General features: G+C 45.1%; 1 protein-coding gene across 7 annotated transcripts in view; it reads left to right on the top strand.

Moving 5' to 3' along the window:
* The window catches only part of LOC147062988 (receptor tyrosine-protein kinase erbB-4-like), a 118051-nt gene that overhangs the window by 74977 nt on the left and 20698 nt on the right, over positions 1–22376 (top strand). For 5 of the 7 annotated variants that reach the window (XR_015066896.1, XR_015066903.1, XR_015066912.1 and 2 more), the window contains 11 exons: positions 386–476; positions 585–790; positions 1228–1360; positions 4283–4376; positions 5547–5701; positions 6239–6283; positions 8111–8243; positions 13145–13267; positions 13334–13432; positions 15050–15235; positions 22198–22359. Coding sequence is in view for 4 of the 7 variants with exons in the window: in XM_085917780.1 (XP_085773906.1) it covers positions 386–476; positions 585–790; positions 1228–1360; positions 4283–4376; positions 5547–5701; positions 6239–6283; positions 8111–8243; positions 13145–13267; positions 13334–13432; positions 15050–15235; positions 22198–22359 (1427 nt within the window). In the remaining 3 variants the exon portion in view is untranslated. The remainder of the gene's footprint in view (positions 1–385; positions 477–584; positions 791–1227; positions 1361–4282; positions 4377–5546; positions 5702–6238; positions 6284–8110; positions 8244–13144; positions 13268–13333; positions 13433–15049; positions 15236–22197; positions 22360–22376) is intronic. The other 2 variants (XM_085917956.1, XM_085917867.1) reach the window with 2 other exon arrangements.

Genomic DNA, 22376 nt, shown 5'->3' on the forward strand with positions numbered 1-22376 from the left:
GTTGAGCCAAACAGCTAATGGAGCGAAACTGCATTTTCATAATGAAAAGGCGAGCAATAAGAAAGAGCAATAGCCTGGCTGCCTCCCTCCCTCCCTCCCTCGCTGGCTGGTCCTCCTCGGCTTCCTCTCTTTAATGTCGTTTCCACACATGCTGATGCCTTATTATCTGTCATTAAAAGCCAACGCTATTGGACAAATTGCGCCATATATTAGATGGAGTCTTTTAATTAGCGTGTATTGTCCGTGAACGAGATCCGGCTTGAACTTCAAATGCCGACCGAAGCTCCTTTGGATGGCAAAAAGAAATGGTTTCTTTTTCATCAAGAGTGACCTTTGTGCAATTTTGGAGGAGGTTAAAGAAGAGTTTTGTTCATACTGTCTAAAGGTGTCCTCAACATTCAGTCGTGGCCCGAGAACATGACCGATCTGAGTGTTTTTTCCAACCTGGCGACCATCGGCGGAAGATCCCTTTACAGGTACGAGCGTGGAAAACGGGATCAATAAAAGTGCGTCGTCTTCCCTTTGTTCACTTGACTTTCCGCTTTTTTGTGTGATGTCACACGTCTGCCTTCCATTTCTTCCAGCGGAAGCGGCCTCTCCCTGCTGATTTTGAAACAACGTTGGATCTCCTCACTACAGTTCCAGTCGCTGGATGAGATCAGCGCCGGCAACGTGTACATTTCTAACAACAGCCGTCTGTGCTTCTACGATACCGTCAACTGGACTTCGCTGTTCCGGACGCCGACCCAGAAAGTGGTCATCCGCGATAACCGTGACCCCAAACAATGCAGTAAGTGGCGGCATGACATGATCGCAGGAGTAATCATGAGTAATGATGAACATGATCAATAAATACCCAAAGTGAAATGAATGGCATTCATTTCTCTGGTGTGATGAATTTTTAAATGCCACTGTTGCATTATAACGTTTGATAGAACATCGGTGTCAAACCCAAGGCCAGGGGGCCAAATTACGGCCCGTCACTTTATTTTATGTGGCCCGCAAAGACGAATTGTGCGTCGGCGTTATGTGACAATACTAAAATGACAAATTGTCTTCCATTTTAAAAAATGTTGCTATTGCTAGCAATTTTTAGGACCAATCATCTTTTGAAAATATTTGATCGGGTTTTTACCAGTCTCGGAATTCCAAACTAGTTATTCATCAGGAAACTACGTGTTTGACACCATAGATATTGCAAATTTTCAATCTGTATTTTCCTGACAGCCCAGCAGCGCATGGTGTGCGACGGGATGTGCTCCGACGAAGGCTGCTGGGGCCCGGGGCCGGACCAGTGTCTCTCCTGCCGCTACTTCCGACGGGGCCGCACCTGCGTCCGCTCCTGCAATCTTTTTTTTGGGTGCGTAGTCGACGCCAAAAATTCTTGGTGATGTTCACAAGTGAGCCAGCCGCTAAAAGCATTAGCCACAACAGCGGATCTTTACGGTTCCCAAAGACACATTAATTCCCTCGCAAACAGGCACGAGGAAATAAAATCAATTTAAGCAGCTTTTGATGTATGAGAATGAACTCAAAGTGTCCCCAAGGGCTCGGAAGGGGAGTCTAATTGCCATTTGCTGTGAATGTAATGAGATGAACCAATAAGAAATTTCGAGTAGGTTATGTGCACAGTGGACTGACCATTGCGGCAAATGAACGGGATTAGAATATTTCATTCAAATGTTCCCAAACGAGCTTGAAAATGACTGACAACGGCCACATTTGATGCTTTATTGCCGTATAAATAATTCCACTCAGGTCACCGCTCCAGGCACATCAAACAAATGAGTGGCCATTCACCTGAGAATAAGAACTTTGTAGTCGTGCCGTCCGGATTCTTCCTTGTGAATGAAGCGGGGGATGTTGTGAATGGCAAGACTCGAATGAAGCTGTCAGAAGTTCGGCTGCAACAAGAGAACTTTTGTCAAAGCGGTCATGTCAAGTGGGAAGCGGAGGAGAGTCGTCACGTTTGCGCAAACCTTCGGTCGTGTCGACTCGTTGACGGTCTTTCTCGATTTGTGAGAGGGAAGCTTTGAAATTGTCGGCAAAAACAGAGAGAACGTGACGGACGTGGCAAGGAGTCGCGGCGGCAGCTCCTCAAGAGAAAGAGAGACTCAACTGCTGGGTCAATTTGACCCAACGTTGGGTTGTGTTGAAGAAAAAAAAAGTCTGGTGGTTTTGTTTGAAAAATATTTTTTGGGGGGAAAAAAAAGCTCTAGCTCACACTTCACCCTATGAGAATATTTATTATTATTATTATTATAATTAATATTATTATTATGATCATCCATTTTCTTGCTTCATGTTTGGTTGCAGAAGTGATAACCAACTTTTGCAGCTTTTTTATAACTCAACTAGCAGGTCAATCACAACCGTGTTTTCAAATTTGATCCCAGTAAATGTTGAGATCCCCTGCTGTCTTTTGCTTTTATTGTGGTTCTGGAGTTCTTCATAAATTCCCTTATCGCTATCAAATATATTTAAAGTGTTTCGGTTTCGACCCTAGGCCTCTCTGCTAGCTCTCGTTGCGCCTTTCCATTGTTAATGAGAAAAGACACTTATTCCCATTACTTTCTACCTCTGTTGAATAAAACAAAGGAAGAACAAAAGGGAGAGAAGGCACGCAAGTAGGGGAATGTCTGATGGTGTCCATTGAGGGTTGCGGGGTGGATTAGAGAGCCGTTGAATGTGTTTAATTAAAAAAGTTGCTCGGGTGGGTTGGCCGAGGGTGTGTGTGATGGGGGGGGGTGCTAGCCACAGTCTAATGCAAGGCTAATCCCTCATCAGGCCAACCCCCCAGTGGGGCCATGAAGGGGCCAATCAGGAGGACGAGTTGGACTGAATAGAAATAACTGGAGAGAACATGGCCGCAGACGTCTTTGTCGCTCTTCTCTGTCATTTCCTCCGCTAACAAAAGAGCTGTCGAAAAAAGTGCCCTGGATGCAACTTCCAAAAAAGAAATATGATTACTCCGGAACAAGGGAAAGAAAGACCAGGGCGAAATATGTAAAGCTAGCAATGGGAGGGTTTTTGGGGGGGCTTGAAAAAGATGTATTTAGTAAGAAAACAACAAAAAAAAGGCCGCGACAAGCTGCTGCAATGGTAACAAATCACCCGAATTATCTCATAAAAGATAGCCAAAGGGAAAACAGGGATTTCATTTCCACTTTTATGACTCTTTAATAGGATCCAGTTGAAGTTGTGAATGTCGAGTTCCTTACTTTGAGATCCATCGAGTCACCATAAAAGTACGTTGCCGCGTGAGTCTTCCTCACAAGGCCTCCATCGGCTCATCGATTGCGCTGATGGGAAAAGTGTTTTTGATCAGTAGCGCTCGTTTTTTACATCCGCAGCCCTCATTGAACAAAAGAAATATTAAAATATATTATTTCATGTTTTTATTATTTTTTATTATTATTATTGTATATTTTTACGATTATCATATCAAATTATTAATTGATTGATATTTGATTATTACGATTTGATATTCATTATTATTAATTGATCAGTAGCGCTCGTTTTTTACATCCGCAGCCCTCATTGAACAAAAGAAATATTATTAAAATATATTATTTCATGTTTTTTTTTTATTATTATTGTATATTTTTACTATTATCAATTATTAATAATAATGTGCTGCTTTGGATAAAAACAAAGGAGACCTAGATGGTCGCGCGTGACAGATTTCAGCAGCGTGTCCCCGATAGCGACGCAGCCCCTGTTGTTACAATTATAGTGTATCAAGGCAATATTTGCCTAGAGAAATGGAAAAACAAAAGCATTTGGATGAAGCGCATCTCTGCAAAGTGCCTCGACTCCTACGACTTGAGAAAAGCTGGGCGCGCGCCATTTCCTTCCTTGGCCTTCATCAAACAGTGGCCGTTCCCCGGTGCGCTCACACACATCCTCCCACCGGCTCTCCCGCCTCCTTTGGTGCACGGCTTTGTGTTTGCAGCGATTTAAAAATCCCTTCATTATTCATAGGCCTTTCTCTGTCTGCCTATTGACCATCTTGAGCCTTTAACTTGATCAAATAGTCAGTGGCGGATTGCTGCCCTCAACGGCGGGGCGGCCGCCGCAATTAAAAAGTCTGGGATGAAGAAAGAGGTGAAAGAAAGTTGATCGGGATGCGTCACGCCGTGTTGCTTGAAATCAAAAGGCTCCTTCCTATGTAGCACTTGCGCTCGTGGAAATCTTCGCTCACTACGCTCAGATCAATATTTCAACAGGCTTTCAAATCCATTATACATACGTGGCAATCTCTTCCATTTCTCTCCATCAGGGAACAGCGTGAATTTGCCAATGGATCCGTGTGTTTGGAGTGCGACAGCCAGTGCCAGAGGTTGGACGGTAACGCCGTGACGTGTCTCGGACAGGTAAGAAACCGTTAAAAGCAGGTTCGCGTGGGAATGAACGATCGCTTTGTCCGCTTTAGTCACACTTGTCCCTTCATACAGTTGATGAAGAAAGCAATCACCCACAGCACTAATGTGAATGTTTCAGCAACTCCACACGAGGCAGGCCCCCATTATTTGGATATGACAATATATTCATAAATGTAACACGCCGCCAAGACAAAGTCTAACTTCCAAATCAAAGTTTCAGCAAGTACATTGACGCTCATGCAGTTTTATGTTGTAGTCATAGCGCATGATGTCATGACGGCTAGTTTGACCGTCAGGAGATTTCATCTTTATTTTTTCCAGTCACAGTTGGGACCAACATCAACACAATGCCATCCTGAAATCACGTTCACTCTCTAAATAAGCCTGCTAAGAAACTGCTAATTAATTCCTCCACCACTCGACATATTAGCAACTCGCTAGCAACTACTAGCAGTTAGCTTCCAAATGGCAACAGCATCTGACAGCTGTTGTGTTGCTTTGCTTTCATTCTTTTGGTATTTTTCAATGATGTGGCCATGGGCAAATTTGATCTTATTTACTCTCCAATTATTCTGATTATTTTGCCACTAAAATCATTGACCCACAGGAAATCTTCCATACAAATAGATGTAGGGCATCTGTAGACACACTTGCATGTCCGGATGTTTCCGTTATGGTTACACATGCAAAACAGCAAATTTGAAACTCATATCATGTGGATGAATGCGCCAAAGACGACACTCTCCATCAGGACGTCGCGACACTACGAATGAACAGCGCCGCTGTTATTTTGTCCGCTCGGTCACACGGTGATGTTATTTATTCATGAGCCGCTGCAGCCCAACATTTGCGCTCTTGCCACCTGTCATCTCCACCACTGCCATCCCCGTCCGCCCGCCGCTACCTTGACATGACCTGATTTTGTTGATTGCCGCCTTCAACGTGGAGGTGTGCCGGAATACACTCCAGGCAATTTGCGCTCGACATGTTATAAATCACCAGGCCCGCCGGCCACGTTAGCCACGGCAGGAAGTGAGAATGTTAACAAGATTTGCCAGGTTTCAATTTGATTCCGTCATATGCTACTTTTAGTGGTCGACAATTTAATATCCTGTTTGGCTCACCCTCTATGGCCGTGCTTTTGTTTTGGTTGTGATCCAGGGTCCCGACCAGTGCGTGAAGTGCCTCCACTTCAAAGACGGACCCAACTGTGTGGAGAAATGCCCCGACGGCCTGCAGGGGGCCAACAGTTTCATCTTTAAGTATGCCAAGGCCAACAACGAGTGTCATCCCTGTCACGCCAACTGCACCCAGGGGTAAGAAAGACGATCTCCTTCGGGTACCCAACAATCATGTCTCTCACACAAGGGCATGGAAAATAACGAGAAAATCAGACTCCAGACACCTGGTACGACTGTTGTTGGCATGACAACAGTCGCGTCACGTCTTCATTTTTTTTCCTGCGGCTCTGAGGTCATTTTGATTTACGTCAACACACCGAGTAAAACGTAGCAGAGGTCATAAGTCATCATGGTGGAACTAGTCGGCCGCTAAGCATCGGAGATTAGCTTCAGGATATTTTCACGGGACTCAGTCACAGATTTTTTATTTTTTTTTGCCTGCTTTATTGGCTGGATTACAAATGAAAATGGATTTACATTCCCGAGCAGTGTTTGCTCGGTGTGAAACAAGCCACAACACGCTTTCACCTCCTGTCATATCGTGATGAGTGGTCAGCCACGCTCGGGATTTCATTTCGTGCTCGGTGACAGCTGAGTGACGCAAGAGAAAGACAAGCAGAGGTTTACTCATAACCTGTCCGTGCTTTAATGGACGACATCTCTGCCCCGCAGGTGCGTCGGGCCCAGACTGCCAGATTGTGTCGGGATGATGGACAGGTAAGGGATCTCGGAAATCATTTATCATATCGGTGGGGGAGACCGGATTTGCTGTCCAAATGCACAATTGGAGTACACGATATCGACAAAATTATTGAGACGGATCGTATCTCAATAATAAGTCGAGGGTTGACGAGACCTCGCGAATGTAGCTTTGGATCAATGGGAAAAAAAAAAAACTACGAATATAAATAAATAAAAATCGGCCTCTTGCTGACCTCACCGAGAATCCCGCAAAGGGTAAACAATCAAGACTATGTGGAACAACAACTCGACTAACGTACGCATTTTTTGAACAATTCGAGCAAATGTGACTCATTGGAATTGGAGTAAGAGGGTATCCATTAAAGTACAAACGAGCACTTGTACTCGCCTCTGGGGGTTTCTCCGCTCACATAATAGAGCTGACGTCCCTGCCTTTTATTCGGCGGTGACCTGGAGTCGCCTATTCGCCTGTAAATCTTCTCCTCCTAATTAGAGAAGTCCTTCCCATTGTCTCACCTTGTGCGGGACGACTGTCTGCTTCTCAGCCTTCTGCTTTCTCATTCCCTGACCCCGCCTGTTCTGCTTTTTTGTTCTGGTATCAAATCTTTTTTTTAATTTTTTTTTTTTATGTTCTTTTTTCCCATTTTTTCCATTCATTTATTTAAAAAAATATATTTTTTAATTTTCTATTGAGTTGTTTATTTATTCATTTATTGATCTATTTATTCCTTCATTCTTTCTTCCATGTCCTTTTCATTCGCTCTCAATTCTTTTGGAGTCTCCTTGCTCGGCTACCCTCGTCCACCTAATTGTTCCAAACTGCCGCATTACTATTCACAACGTGGCCGTCTATCTCATTATGTTGAAACCCAAAGCCTCTTTGTAAATTTCAAGCCCCCACCCCTACCACCACGCTCGCCTATTTAGGTCCGCCACAATCGATACAGCACCTCCCGCTACCGCCGTCGCGGCGTGCTACACCAATCTTCCATTAGTCTCTAATGGCCTCCGTAACAAATAGAGTTTTCAACGTCAAGTATGAGGTAGCAGCAGGTGTCCTTATTATTTTTCCATTTCCATTCATCGTATCCATAATGCTAGCACACCTCATCATATAGAGAAAATGAAAACAAACAACAGGGGAAGTACATTGACATTGCCAAATACATTAAAACCATTTTGTATAAGCCAAGCGTGGTCGGTATCCATCTCAGCAATTCAAATCATTTTTATGATATCAAGTTGTTGACTTATGATGGTGATTCTGATGAAGTAAATAAATTATAATTTAGGGGCGCTAACAGGAGGGCTAGCGTAGCCTGACACGACAACGCAAAAGGTACAATACCAGTGAAAAGTCTAGAAAGACCCTCAAATTCGGTGTTCTAGCATTAGTTGAAAATTAAATAGTCAGAAACAGGAAATTATGACTTTTTTGGGGGATTGCACGCTGGCTCTGCATGCTAGATCCAAACGCTGCTGGATAGAAGAGTAGGAGCAGAATCTGGAATGGACTGCTTGTGGATGATTGCTAATATCAGAGATTTTGGATGTAGACCAATATCTTTTTTTCCCCCTCTAATATCCCCTACTTGTGAACACAGTTCTCCAATTCGTCATCCCTCACGGTCGTGTGTTGAAGAAAAACGTCTTTAGCCCTCCTCAGATGTGGATCAAATACAGACAAAAGCCGTTTTATCTCCTTCACAGCCACTTGGGCTCACCTTAACAAAGGAAGCAGCTCTCGCTTGGAAACTTTTCATTCTGTTTGTGCTGCGTTTTTTTTTTGTGTCCCACCGAGTTTTCAACAACACCCCCGCTGCCCACTTCTCCTATCCGCAGGACGCCCCTCATCGCCGCCGGAATCATCGGCGGCCTCTTCGTCATCGTCATTGTGGCGCTCGGTGTTGCCGTCTACGTTCGGCGAAAAAGCATCAAGAAGAAGAGGGCCTTGCGTCGCTTCTTGGAGACGGAGGTCAGGAGGGCATTTTTCTATTTTTTTGTGTGTGTTGGGCGTCTCGATTTGGACTCATTTTTGGGATGTTATTCCGTTCTTCAGCCAATACATATCATCAACCCACGCGTTGTAGAGTAAATTAGCGAGACTGTTTCAAACAGATGCATTACTTTGTTGACAGATCGCCACCATCCAAAATGTTGCCAGTCAAAATCAGGTCAAATTACAAACAAAATGGCCGAATTCGGCTTGAGTCACTTTAGCTCAGGGGTGTCAAACTCCTTCTTAACGTGGGCCACTTTGGAGTTGCGGCTTCCCTCGGAGGGACATCAAATAAATGTTTAATTCTCTCACACGCAAAAAATGGACGGATTACTAGTTTTGAAATCAGAACTATTTTTTATCGTAAGAAAATAATTATTTTTTATTACTAAATTATTGTTCAAATTACTGTAAAATAATACTAATACTTTGAGCGAGGATCAGTTGACATGATTTGCTGTCACGGGCCATATAGAATGACATGGCGGGCCGGATCTGGCCCCCGGGCCTTGGCTTTGACACCCGTGTTGCTGTTAATTACACCTAACCACACGAGGAGGTCTCCTTGTGAATTGTCCTTGAGGAGCATCCTTGCTGTATCTCGGCACGTCTGCACACACTTCAGGGTCAGGTTCAGTGGTGTCATCGCCGCAGGCCCCACCACTGCCCCATAGGAGTCCGCTTGTCATTCCACCTTTGGATCATTTTCAGGTGGAGGCAGCAGCTTGTAGGCAGCTGTCAGGAAGTAGAGGAGGGCGGTTCGCTGCAGGGACTCTCGGCCTTTTCTCCATCCCCAAACGCTCATCTTCATCCACTGGCCGTACAGTCAGGAAATCATGATGGACTTTGATTTATGAACAGAAAAGGAGCTTTTTTTTGAAAACTCTTGTTTTAAAGCATTGTGCATAAAAAGATGTTTGGTTTCCTGGGGGGGGGGCTTCTTCAAAAACCCAAAGAGACATTTTTGAACTACACATCATCAATGGAGGCTCCTCTCAAGGTGACGATACGGGGAAAGTCTGAGTTAAAAGAAGAACGAGTCACAGGGGAGACATAAAAATGGGTTCACAGATCAAAAGAGAGGGAGAGAAAGAAAAGAGATGAGATGAGATGAGATGGAGCAAGGAAAGATAGCGAATGGCAAAACAAAGGAATGAACTAAGTGTGCTTTGCAAGTCAACAGTCTTCACAACGCGCTTGATATTGAAATGGCCGCCGCGTCGTCAGATCCCAGTTTGACAGCTTGTACTGGAGGCGTCTTTTTCTCAACTGACACAAGAGGTGAGCTCTCTGTTTTACGCCCCCCCCCAAAAAAGAAGGCAACGGGCCCCGGACACTGAGCCTTCATCCAGACGCTCTTGATCTCAGTCATCAGGCTCTGTTATTTGTTTGAATTGAGTGAAGATCGAAATTTCACCAGCCTTGCAAAAAGTCTCCGACTGACAGTGAGGCCTACCAACGTGTGTTAAGAAGGCAAACGCTTGAGTAAGCGGAGGAAAGAGTTTCAGGGAGAAGGGAGTCGAGCCTTTTTTTGCTGAGTTTTCGCTCAAACTATTTGTTCTCCCCGAATTACGACATTTCCCACAATTATATGCATCCCACTTTGGTGAAGACTCAACTTTTTCAAGAGTTATTCAGAGTGCACCAAACGATGGTCGAGTCTCCAAGAGAATGTTCTCAATCCATTTCCAATATTGTGGCAGATTTGAGTCACTGGGATTCAGCACCCTCATTAATTATACAGCAAATCATTTTTGAAAATAAATGTGGTCCCAGCCAGATGCCTTTTTATTTTTAATCAATCCAAAGGGGAGCAACTAGCAATTAATCTTCACTGTCTGTTTTGAGTTTGGACACGTTTGCATTTTTTTTTTCATTCAAGTTTTGCATTATGATAATGTCTTGAACGCAGCTGGAATAGAAAACAAAAAAAACTTTGTTCTGATCCTTTTGGACTAAGTTTGGATTTTCTTGAACTTGCGTCTCTCCATTTCCCGACCAATCACCCAGTGAGCAGTGAAAATGTACACCTGTGTTCATTAATGCATGAAGGTTATGAATTTTTCAAGCCTTGACTTGTTTGACGGTGAAGCACGTAGCTTATTTGTCCAGCTCGCATCGCCACTGCGGCACCGGCGGAGCTCATTTGGCCGATGCACGCCGCCTTATTAGCCAGTAAATAAAGTGGCGCGAGCCGAGAAGAGCCGGAGCGGAGAGAATCTCATCTACGGCCACGGGCGTGCTTTCTATTTAGCGGCTCGGTCGTGTCGCTCTCATGACGGCTCTCGTCGTGGCTTCCGTCCAGCTGCCTCCTAATGAAACAATAACAGCGACAGCCTGTCGCCATTTGTTCTGATTACAGCTTCACCGCGCGCGGTGTCGACTGGCATCACTCACGTGGTCGCTGAGATCAAACACGTGGATGCTAATCATGCTCTTTGCCCAAATGTCGTGCGGATTTATTTGATGGATGATAAAACTCTTCCCATTTATATATTTCACATTCCGGAGATCCCAGATGTTCAATCATAGATGCTCTTCCGTGAAAACTTTGTTTTGTGAAATTGACATTTTTCAGCAGCAATCCTGAAGAAAAAAAATAGCCTGCGTTGTTAGCACCGACAATCTAAAATGTCTTTAAAGTCCCTCGAATGCTGATGAGTAAGGCGACGCTGTTAGCTTGCTGAAGAAAAATTAGCCTGCGTTGTTTGCACCGACAATCTAAAATGTCTTTAAAGTCCCTTGAATGCTGAGTAAGGCGACGCTGTTAGCTTACTGAAGAAAAATTAACCTACGTTGTTAGCACCGACAATCTAAAATGTCTTTAAAGTCCCTCGAATGCTGATGAGTAAGGCGACGCTGTTAGCTTGCTGAAGAAAAATTAGCCTGCGTTGTTCGCACTGACACTTTAAAATGTCTTTAAAGTCCCTCTCATGCTGATGAGTCAAGCGACGCTGTTAGCGCTAACGTTTCCACGATAAAAGACGGCCATCTCGTCCTTGTTCGACACGCAGTCTCCATCTCGTTGTAGTGTTAGCACAGAGCGCTAACAGCTGATCCCGAATCCAAACACGGGATTTCGGAGGTCCAGAACACAGACGAAGCATAAAAGAAAGACAAAAGAAAGTGAGCTGGAGCCAAAATAGGCACGGCCATGTTGAAAAAGAAAAAGGTGAGCTGATCTTAAACGTTTGAAGAATAGGACAGTTAGAATTCCATTAGGAAGAGAATGAATTACCATTCCAGGTGAGCTAAGAACTCTAATGGATTAATGAATTGATTAGGTTGGTTTTTTTCCCCCTAGCTCGGCCCGCTAACCTACTTCCTGCGTTGACATCACAGCGGGTCTCCGCCTCAGGGCCCGAATCCATCAAGCGACGAATCAGCGACGGTCGAGCATTGTATGCGAGCGGCGATTTCGCAGCTCTTCTCGCCGTGATGGTTTTATGTCACGTCCAGCGAGCGCTTGAGTGGCTGACCTCCTGATGTATGCTCTCATTATATTGTTTGATGGCAGTGGTTGAGCGGCGTGATTATGGCGCCCGGGCTCCAATGGGCTCATTAAGACGCGCATCGATCGGACGCATTGACTTGTTGTGTGCCTCCATATGAGCTTCCCTTTGAGTGGCCGGGCCGGCGGATGTCGATAGGACTTTGCCAATATTTGCGAGTACGGCTGTTCAATTTGCCGTTTGGTTGGATTTCTGTCCGGCTCTTACTTCCCCTCGGTTAGCTCGATTACAGGTGAGGCCGTGCTTGTTTTTCCCATGAAGGTTTTGCGGAGTGGCGAGGAGAGCGGCCGGCCGGCCGGCTGCTGGAGAGCCAACGGCTCGGTGTCGGCTTTCACCCGGATGCCAGGTGGAACTCGTCGTAAACATTGGCACGGAACGAACGGCTTGCTATGTGCACAGCTGGTGAGATACGATTCTCGCTCGGTCTGCCGCGCTAGCAGCTGACGGATTTGTTCAGCGCGGGCACGCTCCAGCCAATGTCGGGAATGTTCGCACCTTGGAAATATTTGTGTTCCAGAATGTGTGTGAAATTTCTACGCCAGTTCCAAAATCCTCGGTATCGGGATGGTACAGTCGTCGATTTGGAACGGTTTTTTGTTTTCGTTTGACACAAATCGTTGCTGCCGACTTGGGAAGTCAAATGTAACAAATCCTTCCGACGGCTCTGAATGTATTTTTATTTTATTTTTTTATTCAAAGAGGAACATTTCTGACTGGAAGCGAAAAATGTCAGTCTGCAGCGAGATAAACGGTCGCATCAGTCAATTCAACCCAAGTCAGTTTGAGGCCCAGCAGAGCTTCTTCTTCTTCTTCTTCTACTACTACATTGGCGGCACAAGCAACAAAACGCCCATTGTATTTGAAATCAATATTTACAATCATCCCGTCATCATCAATCATCTCTCTGACGCAAACAGTCGATAAATATAAACGTACATGCACATGTTTATTGAAATAAACATTCATTAAAAGGCCATTACAAGACAACGCTTCCGTCTCGCTCTTTCTCTCGCTTTCTCTCTCTCTCTTGCTCTCTTTCGCTTTTTCTCCACCCATGTTCCAAACCTCCAAATCTATAAATAAAATAATGAACTCTAACAAAGCTCGCAAATTCTGTTGTTATGACAACCAATCAAAAGTAAGTTGTGAAGCGTAACTGATATATGACTTTGATTTAATCGCATTTGAAACATCAAGTGACCATTAGTCTCGATAGTAAACATTTCAATCACGTGATGTCATTTTTAGCAGACGTTGACGACGTGTCTCATTTTACACCACGACCGCCGATTTTTGAAATTTCTCATCATTTGTCAGGAAAATGCGCGGACTGACCCGATCCCCGGTTTGTGTTTGTTTTGTCAGCTGGTGGAACCCCTGACCCCCAGCGGAACAGCCCCCAACCAAGCTCAGTTGCGCATCCTGAAGGAGACGGAGTTGAAGAGAGTCAAGATTTTGGGCTCGGGGGCTTTTGGGACGGTCTACAAGGTGAGTGAACCAACCAGATTGAAATCTCCATAGCCAGACTCTGACAAGAATTTCTTGATTTTCTAGGGCATCTGGGTACCAGAAGGTGAGACGGTGAAGATCCCAGTGGCTATTAAAATCCTAAACGAGACCACCGGCCCCAAAGCCAATGTGGAGTTCATGGACGTGCGTATTCCCGTCGCCTGCCACTTTGTGGGATTGTGCGCTTGCTTGTAAATTTTTATGAAAGTAGCATCTCTGGGATAAAAATGAACTGCCAAGACTGGATGAGACGATTAAAAACACCACTTGTTTATGACGCGCGGCTTCGCCGGAGTCCCGCCAGGCTGGAGAACTTTTTCTTTTTATCACCGTCTTCCCACCTTTTTTTTTTTTTTTTTTTACCAGTTTTTCCCTCTTCACACTCTCTTGATTTCACTGGTCCCATTTTGGAGTCGTGTTCACCTCTGGTCTCTTTTAGCTGGCCCATCTCTCCTTTTCTCCCAGCGGGACTCTGCGTCCATCCAGAGCCAATATGCTGGCTCCGTCAGCTTGTTAAACAGCAATCTAAAGGCAGGCTCACGCCTCGCCACTAAGAAGCCCCGCCACTGGAGTGCCAGCTCTGAGCGCACATGCTCACTCATGCACGGGCGCACACACACACTCACACACACTACAACACAACAACAACAAAATGTTCCCCAGGTGATAGCGGCGGCGGCGGCGCTAGCTTAATTTGCCAGCGTTGGCAGATATGCGAATATGAGTGACCGGATTTGTTATTTGAGTGTATGCAATTTGCAAAAAAAAAGCATATATCGATGGTAGAGGTCCGACGTGTGTATTAAAATGACTTTGATGGGAAAATAGGGTCATCTGGCTGTAATGGAGGGCAATGTTTCGGAGAGAGAAGAGGAAGAAAGCAAAACAGCTGCACTGCACACACACACAGGAGTAGAAATCAAGAGTTAAGTCCTGCCTTTGATAGCAGGACCCATTTTTTTTGTCTTCTTAGACTCGACTTTATTCATCCCAATAAATAAAGTGCGTAGCAATAAATAAAGAGTTAAGTGAGGAATGAAGAACAATAATAATAAAGTGATAAATAAAATAATTTAATATTTAATATTTAATAATTTGTTATTTTTCCATTTCCTCCCTCTTCCTTTTTTTGCTCAAAAATCTGAAGATGGGAGCGCTTTTAATATTTTTTTTTTAATAATAAATAATAAATTTAAAAAATAGTATTAAAAAAAAAAAACAGCAACATCTGCATTTTTTTAAAAGCGAAGACAATTTGCAATTCTAGTATCGACACAAAATCGAGCCACAATTTGTCTTTGCGGGCCAAATATAATTACACTGCGGACCAAATTTAGCCCACGGGCCACGCTTTGACACCCCCTGCTCTACTGCCTTCCCCGATGGCACCAAGTCGCATTTAAATTGAAAGCGTCGTGGCAAGGTGCCCGAGTCTCATTCACATCTGGCGTGGCCTACATTTAATGACGGCGGTGCAACATTTCTGAAAGTGGAAAAAGGTTGTGTTTGCGCTGCTTTGAAGACTTTCCACAGTGTTTTTTTTTTTTTCTTGAACTGGGAGAATACTCCACGGGCAAGACGCGGCATGCAAATTCGCTCGGCAACCCGTCTTCATTTATGCATCCGTCTCCACCTCCGCTCGGAATATAGTGCACAAGTAGTCATGCATAATAGATACAAGCACAAAAGTTGATATTTGTTGACAAATAGACGTGACGACTCGGAATGAGTGCTCTTAGTTGCTTTTTGTCTTTGACCCAGGAGGCGCTGATCATGGCCAGCATGGAGCACCCCCACCTGGTGCGTCTACTGGGAGTGTGCCTGAGCCCCACCATCCAGCTGGTCACCCAACTCATGCCGCACGGCTGCCTCCTCGACTACGTGCACGAGCACAAGGACAACATCGGCTCGCAGCTGCTGCTCAACTGGTGCGTCCAAATCGCCAAGGTAGGTGATGATGATGATGATCATTTCCCTCAAGTGCTTGCTTTGCTCGTATAAAATTAATTTTATTTATTTTATATATTTTTGAAAATGATATATTTAAAATGATTATTTTGTTAAAATTAGATATTTATGATAATTATCAACAAAATAATAAAAAATCATTTTAAATAATCAACCTTTTGATTTATTTCTTCAAATGGTGGGACAAAATGAAATAAACTGCATTTTCGATCATTTTTGTAAGTAGACTTTCAAAATCTTGGTTGTCAAAGTTTGAAGCTGACGTGAAAATGGGTAGATTTAACTGGTGATGTTTTCCAAGTGATGACGGACATCCTGATGTAAAGACCTCGGAAGAACGGCGGAGATGTTGATCCCGAGGGACTCTTTTGATGTCAATCCAAAATGTTCTTGGTCTGCAGCAAAATTGGCCTCACTGTTGTAATAATTGGATCATAGATCAAAATACTTGATGAGCAATTGTCATTCCAAGCCACATGGTGGCCAGGTCAGTAACATTTTCTGGCACCAGCTCAAACTGCTGGGATTGATTTTGCCATTCCTGTTTGGTCAGTCATATTGCTTCTCCCGAATGAGTGATCAGAGGATAGGTTTGATGAGGTGTGTGTGTGGAAGGGCTTAACCTTTGACCCCCCCGACACACACACAAATGAATCTAAGTGCCTGAAGAGCAGGTTACTTAAGCCGCTACTTAGCGCTGTAATTGGATTCGATTGTGGTTGTTGCTGGTAAGATAGTGAGGGAGAGAGTGAGTGGAGCGCTTGCATTTTTTCTGACTTGTTGTGCATGAAGTGATCCTGCACTGCCTGACTGATTTCATTTCAATGACTATTTATTGGACAAATTACATCATCGAGCTAGCACGAGTAAGGCTCATTATCACCTTGGAAAAACGGCGCGCTAACAAAAGTCAAGTGGGCCAACTGGCAAATATAAACCTGTCTATCCGTTCGACTAGCTATCCTTTCATCCATCCACTTGTCTTTCCAACCATCCACCATCCATCTATCCATCCATCTGTCACCATCCATGCTTTTGTCCATCCATCCATCTATCCTTCTATCCATCCTCCAGCAATCCTTCCAGCCATCCATCTAGTTATCCTTCCATCAATCCCGTTACCTTTCCATCGTTCCATTTATCCATCCATCCATGCATCCATCCATTTGTCCATCCATTCATGCATCCATCTATCATCCATGCATCCATCCATGCATCCATCCATCATCCATCCTTCTATCCACCATCCATGCATCCATCCATCCATCCATCCATCCATCCATCCATCCATCCAATCAGAGCTAAAACTCGTATTCAGCCAATTGAAAGAAACGTTAAAGACACTCATTTCCTTCCAACGGCCCATGGCGCCCCACCCGCAGAGCCAGCGCCGCGACAAGTACACAAACAGCCAGCCAGCTAGCTAGCCAGCCGTATGTGGGCTCTGACCCGGGCATGTCAGGTGACCGCTGCCTGCGCCGCAAATAGATTGGCTACGGCCTGTCGCCAGGCACTGACTCTCTATCACTGAGTGTTTTGGGCATTGAGATAATGGCTGTCATTAATCTACAGCCACACACGCACTTGCACACACTGCCACAATGACTGACACTTGCATCAACACACACACACAGTAGCACAGCTCAGTCGCTTTCAATCTTTTAATTTATTAGTTTGTTCCCTTTCCCTCACCTGTAAACACCTCCCCCATCTTTTTTCCCCCACTGAGGCCAAGTGCTCCATTTAAAAGAAGTCAAAGTTTGCCCTTTAAACATTACCCGAGATACACTTACACCATCAAGTGTGTGTGTGTGTGTGTGTGTGTGTGTGTGTGTGTGTGTGTGTGTGTGTGTGTGTGTGTGTGTGTGTGTGTGTGTGTGTGTGTGTGTGTGTGTGTGTGTGTGTGTGTGTGTGTGTGTTCTCAAGTTCAAAAATTGAACCAGCCATCAGTCATTTGGCTATTCTCTTGTCTGCTGAGTCATTTTTTCTCTCGGTTTTAGATTCTGAATTAGGTCGGCCGTGTTTTTGAAATCAGTGGCTGAATGAGCCACAGGGGACTGATTTCATTTGGCCCCGTCAGGCTTTCCATCATCGCAGGTGTGTGTGTGGCTTGACCGTCGTCATTGAGGTCATGCAAGATGGCTAAGAACACTCCTAGTGGTGAGATGAGGTGCACAACATGCCCTGCGGGGGAAGGCCCTCCCCCATCTCGTCAAGCAGAGCTGTCATGTGCCGGGTGGCGTTTTCCTTGATTGACAGGGCTAATGATGGTGCCAAATATTGACCTTCTCCGAAGCGAGCTGGATGTAGTCCGCTACTGCATTGTGGTCAAATATTAATGAGAGGCTGCACGGGCGACGGTGTGACAATTTAGATTGACTTTTTCAGCCGTGTCAAAACGAGGAAACAACAACACACCACGAGATGATTTAGCAAAATCAGCAGTCACCTTCTCTGACAGGGTCGGGTCTAATCTCATTCCCAGAGCGTACATTTTAGAATTGAGATTTTCCGGGCTAGATTTTGGACACCCCTGTTTTAATTTGTGAAGTTTGATGGCCATTTGAACTTTTTCCCAATCTGTGCACGCATCGTATAAACATTCAACTTGTTGGAGGCCCGCAAGTAAGCATTGATTCTAAATTATTCTTTTTTTTTTTTTTTTTTTACTGAGCATATACATGCAAATGATGATAAATATTTAAGCGTGCGCATGTCAGTGGACGATAGCGGCGGCCTGGTTACATTCCGGCAAGTCTAAATAATGCACGCTGTCGTCAAAGCTGTTGACTCTGAGTGATGAAGATGTTCGTTTGTGTGCCGAAAGGCAATTATGATGAGTTAAGTGACTTGTGTCTGCGCCATCCGTTAATGTAGTTGAGCTATGAGGAATGGCGCAATGGCTTTGAGATGTAAGAGGAGCGCTAATTCTTCCCAGCCCAAAAATAATGAGGCCTTGCGCTAAATAAAACCTTTATGAAATGTTATTTTAATGGAGACAATTTACAGCAGTACAAGCAACCTTTTTGTCGATTGGCCGAAACAATTTTATTTCTTTTTTTAACCTCCTTGTTTCTCTACTGCTTGTTATTTATAGAGTAGGAATTTAAGGCCGCCGAGGGGCCGGAGAGTATCCATGTCCGGCGATTAATTTCCCCCGGACTTCATCATAATGCACTCCCATAATTCTTTGTGAGTTTGTCAGCGTGCCCTGTTTAGTAAACAGCGGCAGCCACGTGGTGAAGCCCGAGGCGGGCACGTGGTACGTGGAAAGCGCTCCCCGGGCCAATGTGTCCCCTGCTGATGCAACAAAATGAGGGAAGTGGGCTCAGGGAGAACAGGCAGAGGAGGGATAAGCCCCCTGGGTCTTTCTAATTATGTGTAAGGATCAGCAGTGCTCAAGGATGCGTAAGGGGAGGGATTTGACTGCCAGATCCACTGGGGAAGAATGCCTGATTGGATCGGTCACCTCTCTCCCCGCGCAGCCATTACCGACGCTGCCTCCAGCTCAGGCTCATTAGACACAGGCCTGTGCGCGCATGCAGATGAATGGCCGGCGAGGAATTTGGAAACATCCTCCTGCTATTCGATTTTGGTTTGTGTTTAGAAAGTTTTTAGTTTTGCATTTTTCGGGCTTAAATGGTGGCTGAACTGGAAAGCTAATGAGGCCAGAACTTGCTGGAAATGCAAGTCACAATGGCTCAAGGAGCAATTTTGTGTTTTGAGACAGCCGAAGCAGTTGATTTGGGAAAGATTGAAATAGTTGCTTGAGTCTTGATATGAAACCGTTTTGGACTCAGTGACCTGGACACACTGATTGTGCCTGCCTAAAAAGACACATTTAAAATGTTTTCTCTGAATTATAAATCTGATGAAATATTTCGATTTTATATCCAGATTGATGTGTTCAGTTTCTGCTGTAATTAAATCTTGGTATTTACCTCCCCACTGTCATCATCATCGCCTATGTATGTGGCTTTCCCCTCCTGCCAGTCAGTCGCGCGGGTATAATCGATAAAACGGCCAAACTTCTCCCACATCTTGTCTGCCGGTGAAAATTAGCCGAGGTAATTAAGAATTAGAAGCGCTCGGTGTCACAGCAAGCGGCGGACAAATTACAGGCATTACTGAGAAGTTTGCGCTGAGCTGCTTTCAATGAACAGCGTCTTCTCGTCTCCCTTCGGAACGGAGCTGACGGGGAAAGCCGTCATTTCCGTCCTCACGGGATCCCACGGGAGCTCTGTTCATTATTGCTCCCGTACAATGCTTCTGATCGACCGGCCAGGGTGATTACTGAGAAGTATTTGGCGGATGACAAGCCTTGTTAAATTTTGGTTTTTATACACCGCCACAGTTTATTAGAAAAATTATGAATTCATATTTTGTATTATATATATATATATATATATATATATTGTAATTAAATCACAATTTGACGTTCTAAAAAGGTCAATGAATGACACAGACAGACGGATAGACGGATAGACGGATAGACAGACAGACAGACAGACAGACAGACAGACACACAGATTTTTTCCAGGCAGCCCGTACTGTTGGACTGAAATCTGTCCATATCTGCTTGATAGATGCGTTTTTTGCCAGAGGTTCGACTGAAGGTCGAGCGAGTGCAGCAGCGCAAATGGGCGGAAACGTTGAGTGCAGCAGAAGCATAGCTCACATTCACCAAGCGTTCATTAACCATCCGGCGTTTTGGAGCTCGGGGAAATAATAGCAGACAGGACAGCACATTTTGCCAACTTATTTCCCTCCTCTACTATCTTCTTAAAATTGCCCTCATGTGCTTTTCCAATCTCCTATTTGTACATTTTTCATGCAATACAATTAGCATGACTTTGGAGCTTTCCGTTCTACTTGGCACCAAGGGCTCGGGATATGATCGACGACCGCTCGGACCACCTGGGCGGTCCTTTTGTGCTCGCGGCTTATCGCACTGGTCCCAGTCCTCGACGAGCAGACAGGCTCATATTGCTCACATTGTTTGAGTTTGCGAGAGGGGGAGGGGCTTGAAAGAGAGATGGATGAGGAAAGCAGAGCCTCAGAAACCAAGCACCCTGCCATTCATGGATGTTCTATGCATCAAAAAAGTGCTTGCATTATTATCCTCAGCAGCAAACTTGCGAAAGCAATAACATGTCCTCCTGCTAAAGTTCAAAAACATCCCTTCTTTTTGGTTCCAAAAATGAAATCACACCTCTCACCTGACGTTGTTTCCAGCCAAGCTTTTATCCCGTCACCCTGGACCTCTACGCCAATAACTTTCCAATGTTTTGCTCCTCAGCGGAGAGAAGGTGCCGCTGGTAACCTTGCGTGGTAGCAGCTTTAGAAAAAGAAATCAACAAAGCTCATTTTCTACCCGTGCACTGGTCACCGACCTGTCAGTGGAGCAAACGGCATCTTTTCTCCAGCCGTTAAAAAAAAAAAAGCTTTTAAAAAGCGAGTGCAGAAGTGGAACGGCAGCTTTGAAATTTCACAACGCAATTTATTTTATTTACATTTTCATGATATTTAATACAATGATTTTCTTTTTTTTGCTGGTTTCTGTGTCACGTACACAATCGGGACGATCCATTGTGCCATTTGGAGGTTGCGCCGGTATCCCAGGCTCTTTCTTCGGGCCGTGGCTCCTCATCCTCGAGGCGCCGCTGTTTACTGGCTGAAAGTTAATTGGCTGGCTCTTTGAGCCGTCGTACATTGTGCTGTCAGCGAGCCGGGCTCCCCTCATTGCCCCGTCGCGTTTAGTGGAAGTGTATTAATGCACTGTGTGGCCCATTGATTCCTAATTCCTCACAATGTCCGCAACGGGGATAAATATGGCGCGACGCGGTCGTCTTCCGGCTTATTGTAATCAACATGGCTATTGATCGGGCCTGTCTGAGCTCGGTTTGCGTCATTTATTTGAAATCCACTTTCAGTAATAGGGCCGAAGAAAGAGGCTACGTAATTGTGAGGCAAATGGTGAAATAGAATATATCTTTGGTTGGAGGAGAGGTGGTCCCTGTCAGTGTGTCTGTCTGTCTGGGCGAGCGAGCGAGGCCGGCCAGGCGGATGATGGATGAGGGTTCATCTAGCGGCGGAGCGGCCCTCGATCGATTTTTATCCTCGTATTTGTCTGGGGAGGAGTCGGCGCGAGCCGGCTTGCCACGTCGGCCATCTCGAAACAATCCGACGTCTCGTCTTTTCCCCCTTCAGTGACGCCAATAGAGGCGTCGTTGATTGTGTATATTGTCTGAAGAGCGCGACGAGCGTTTCCCGCCTCCCTCCTTGACAGGGTGTTTTTATCGATCCACCCGCAAAGTGGCGTCAACTTGTTTAACATCTGGGCTTCAATCGGCCTGGCCCGTCAGGCATGCGTTTGTGTAATGATGCGTATGTGTGTTGGCTTTTTGTGTGTCCCTCCTCCGTACAGCCCATTGAGCCACAAATGAAGGCTGCAAAGAAAAGGTTGCTTCAGTCCACCTCGGCGATGTTTGTTTCTCCCATACGCAAACCTTATATGTCGGATGGATCCATTTTCTTTGTACGACGCAATCGTGGCGGTTTGTATTTCTTTGTTTTCATGTTCTCGTTCCGCTACGGCGTTCAAGTAATCCACCTCGTATGGCGACGTCTTCTTCACGTTGGTTCAAACCGACGTAAGATGTCGTGGAAAAATTTCGTCAATGGCGCAACAGTCACGACAAAATGCGGCATCCGACACGGAATCGAGAAGATGAATTCTACCAAAGAAAAACTTGACACTTTACCTGCTTTCTGAAGGACAGCGATGGTGAAAACTTGTCATCTGACTCTTTTGCAAAATGGATTCGATTCAATCGAAACATGCACGCGAGGAAGAAACGAGACTTTCAGTTGAAGTGCATCGTAACGTGATTATTATTTCCGTGAGATCATGTTTTGGCTTCTTTTATCTCTTGCCTCAGGGAATGATGTACCTGGAAGAAAGGAGACTGGTCCACAGGGACTTGGCTGCCCGCAACGTCCTTGTGAAGTCCCCCAATCACATCAAGATCACCGACTTTGGCCTAGCGCGGCTGCTGGACGCTGACGAGAAGGAGTACAACGCAGACGGGGGCAAGGTCAGCGTAAGTCTGTTGTGCTT

This window comes from Syngnathus leptorhynchus, chromosome 1 (genome assembly GCF_054491065.1).
Source record: "Syngnathus leptorhynchus isolate UIUO chromosome 1, UIUO_Slep, whole genome shotgun sequence".
NCBI classification, from domain to species: domain Eukaryota; kingdom Metazoa; phylum Chordata; class Actinopteri; order Syngnathiformes; family Syngnathidae; genus Syngnathus; species Syngnathus leptorhynchus.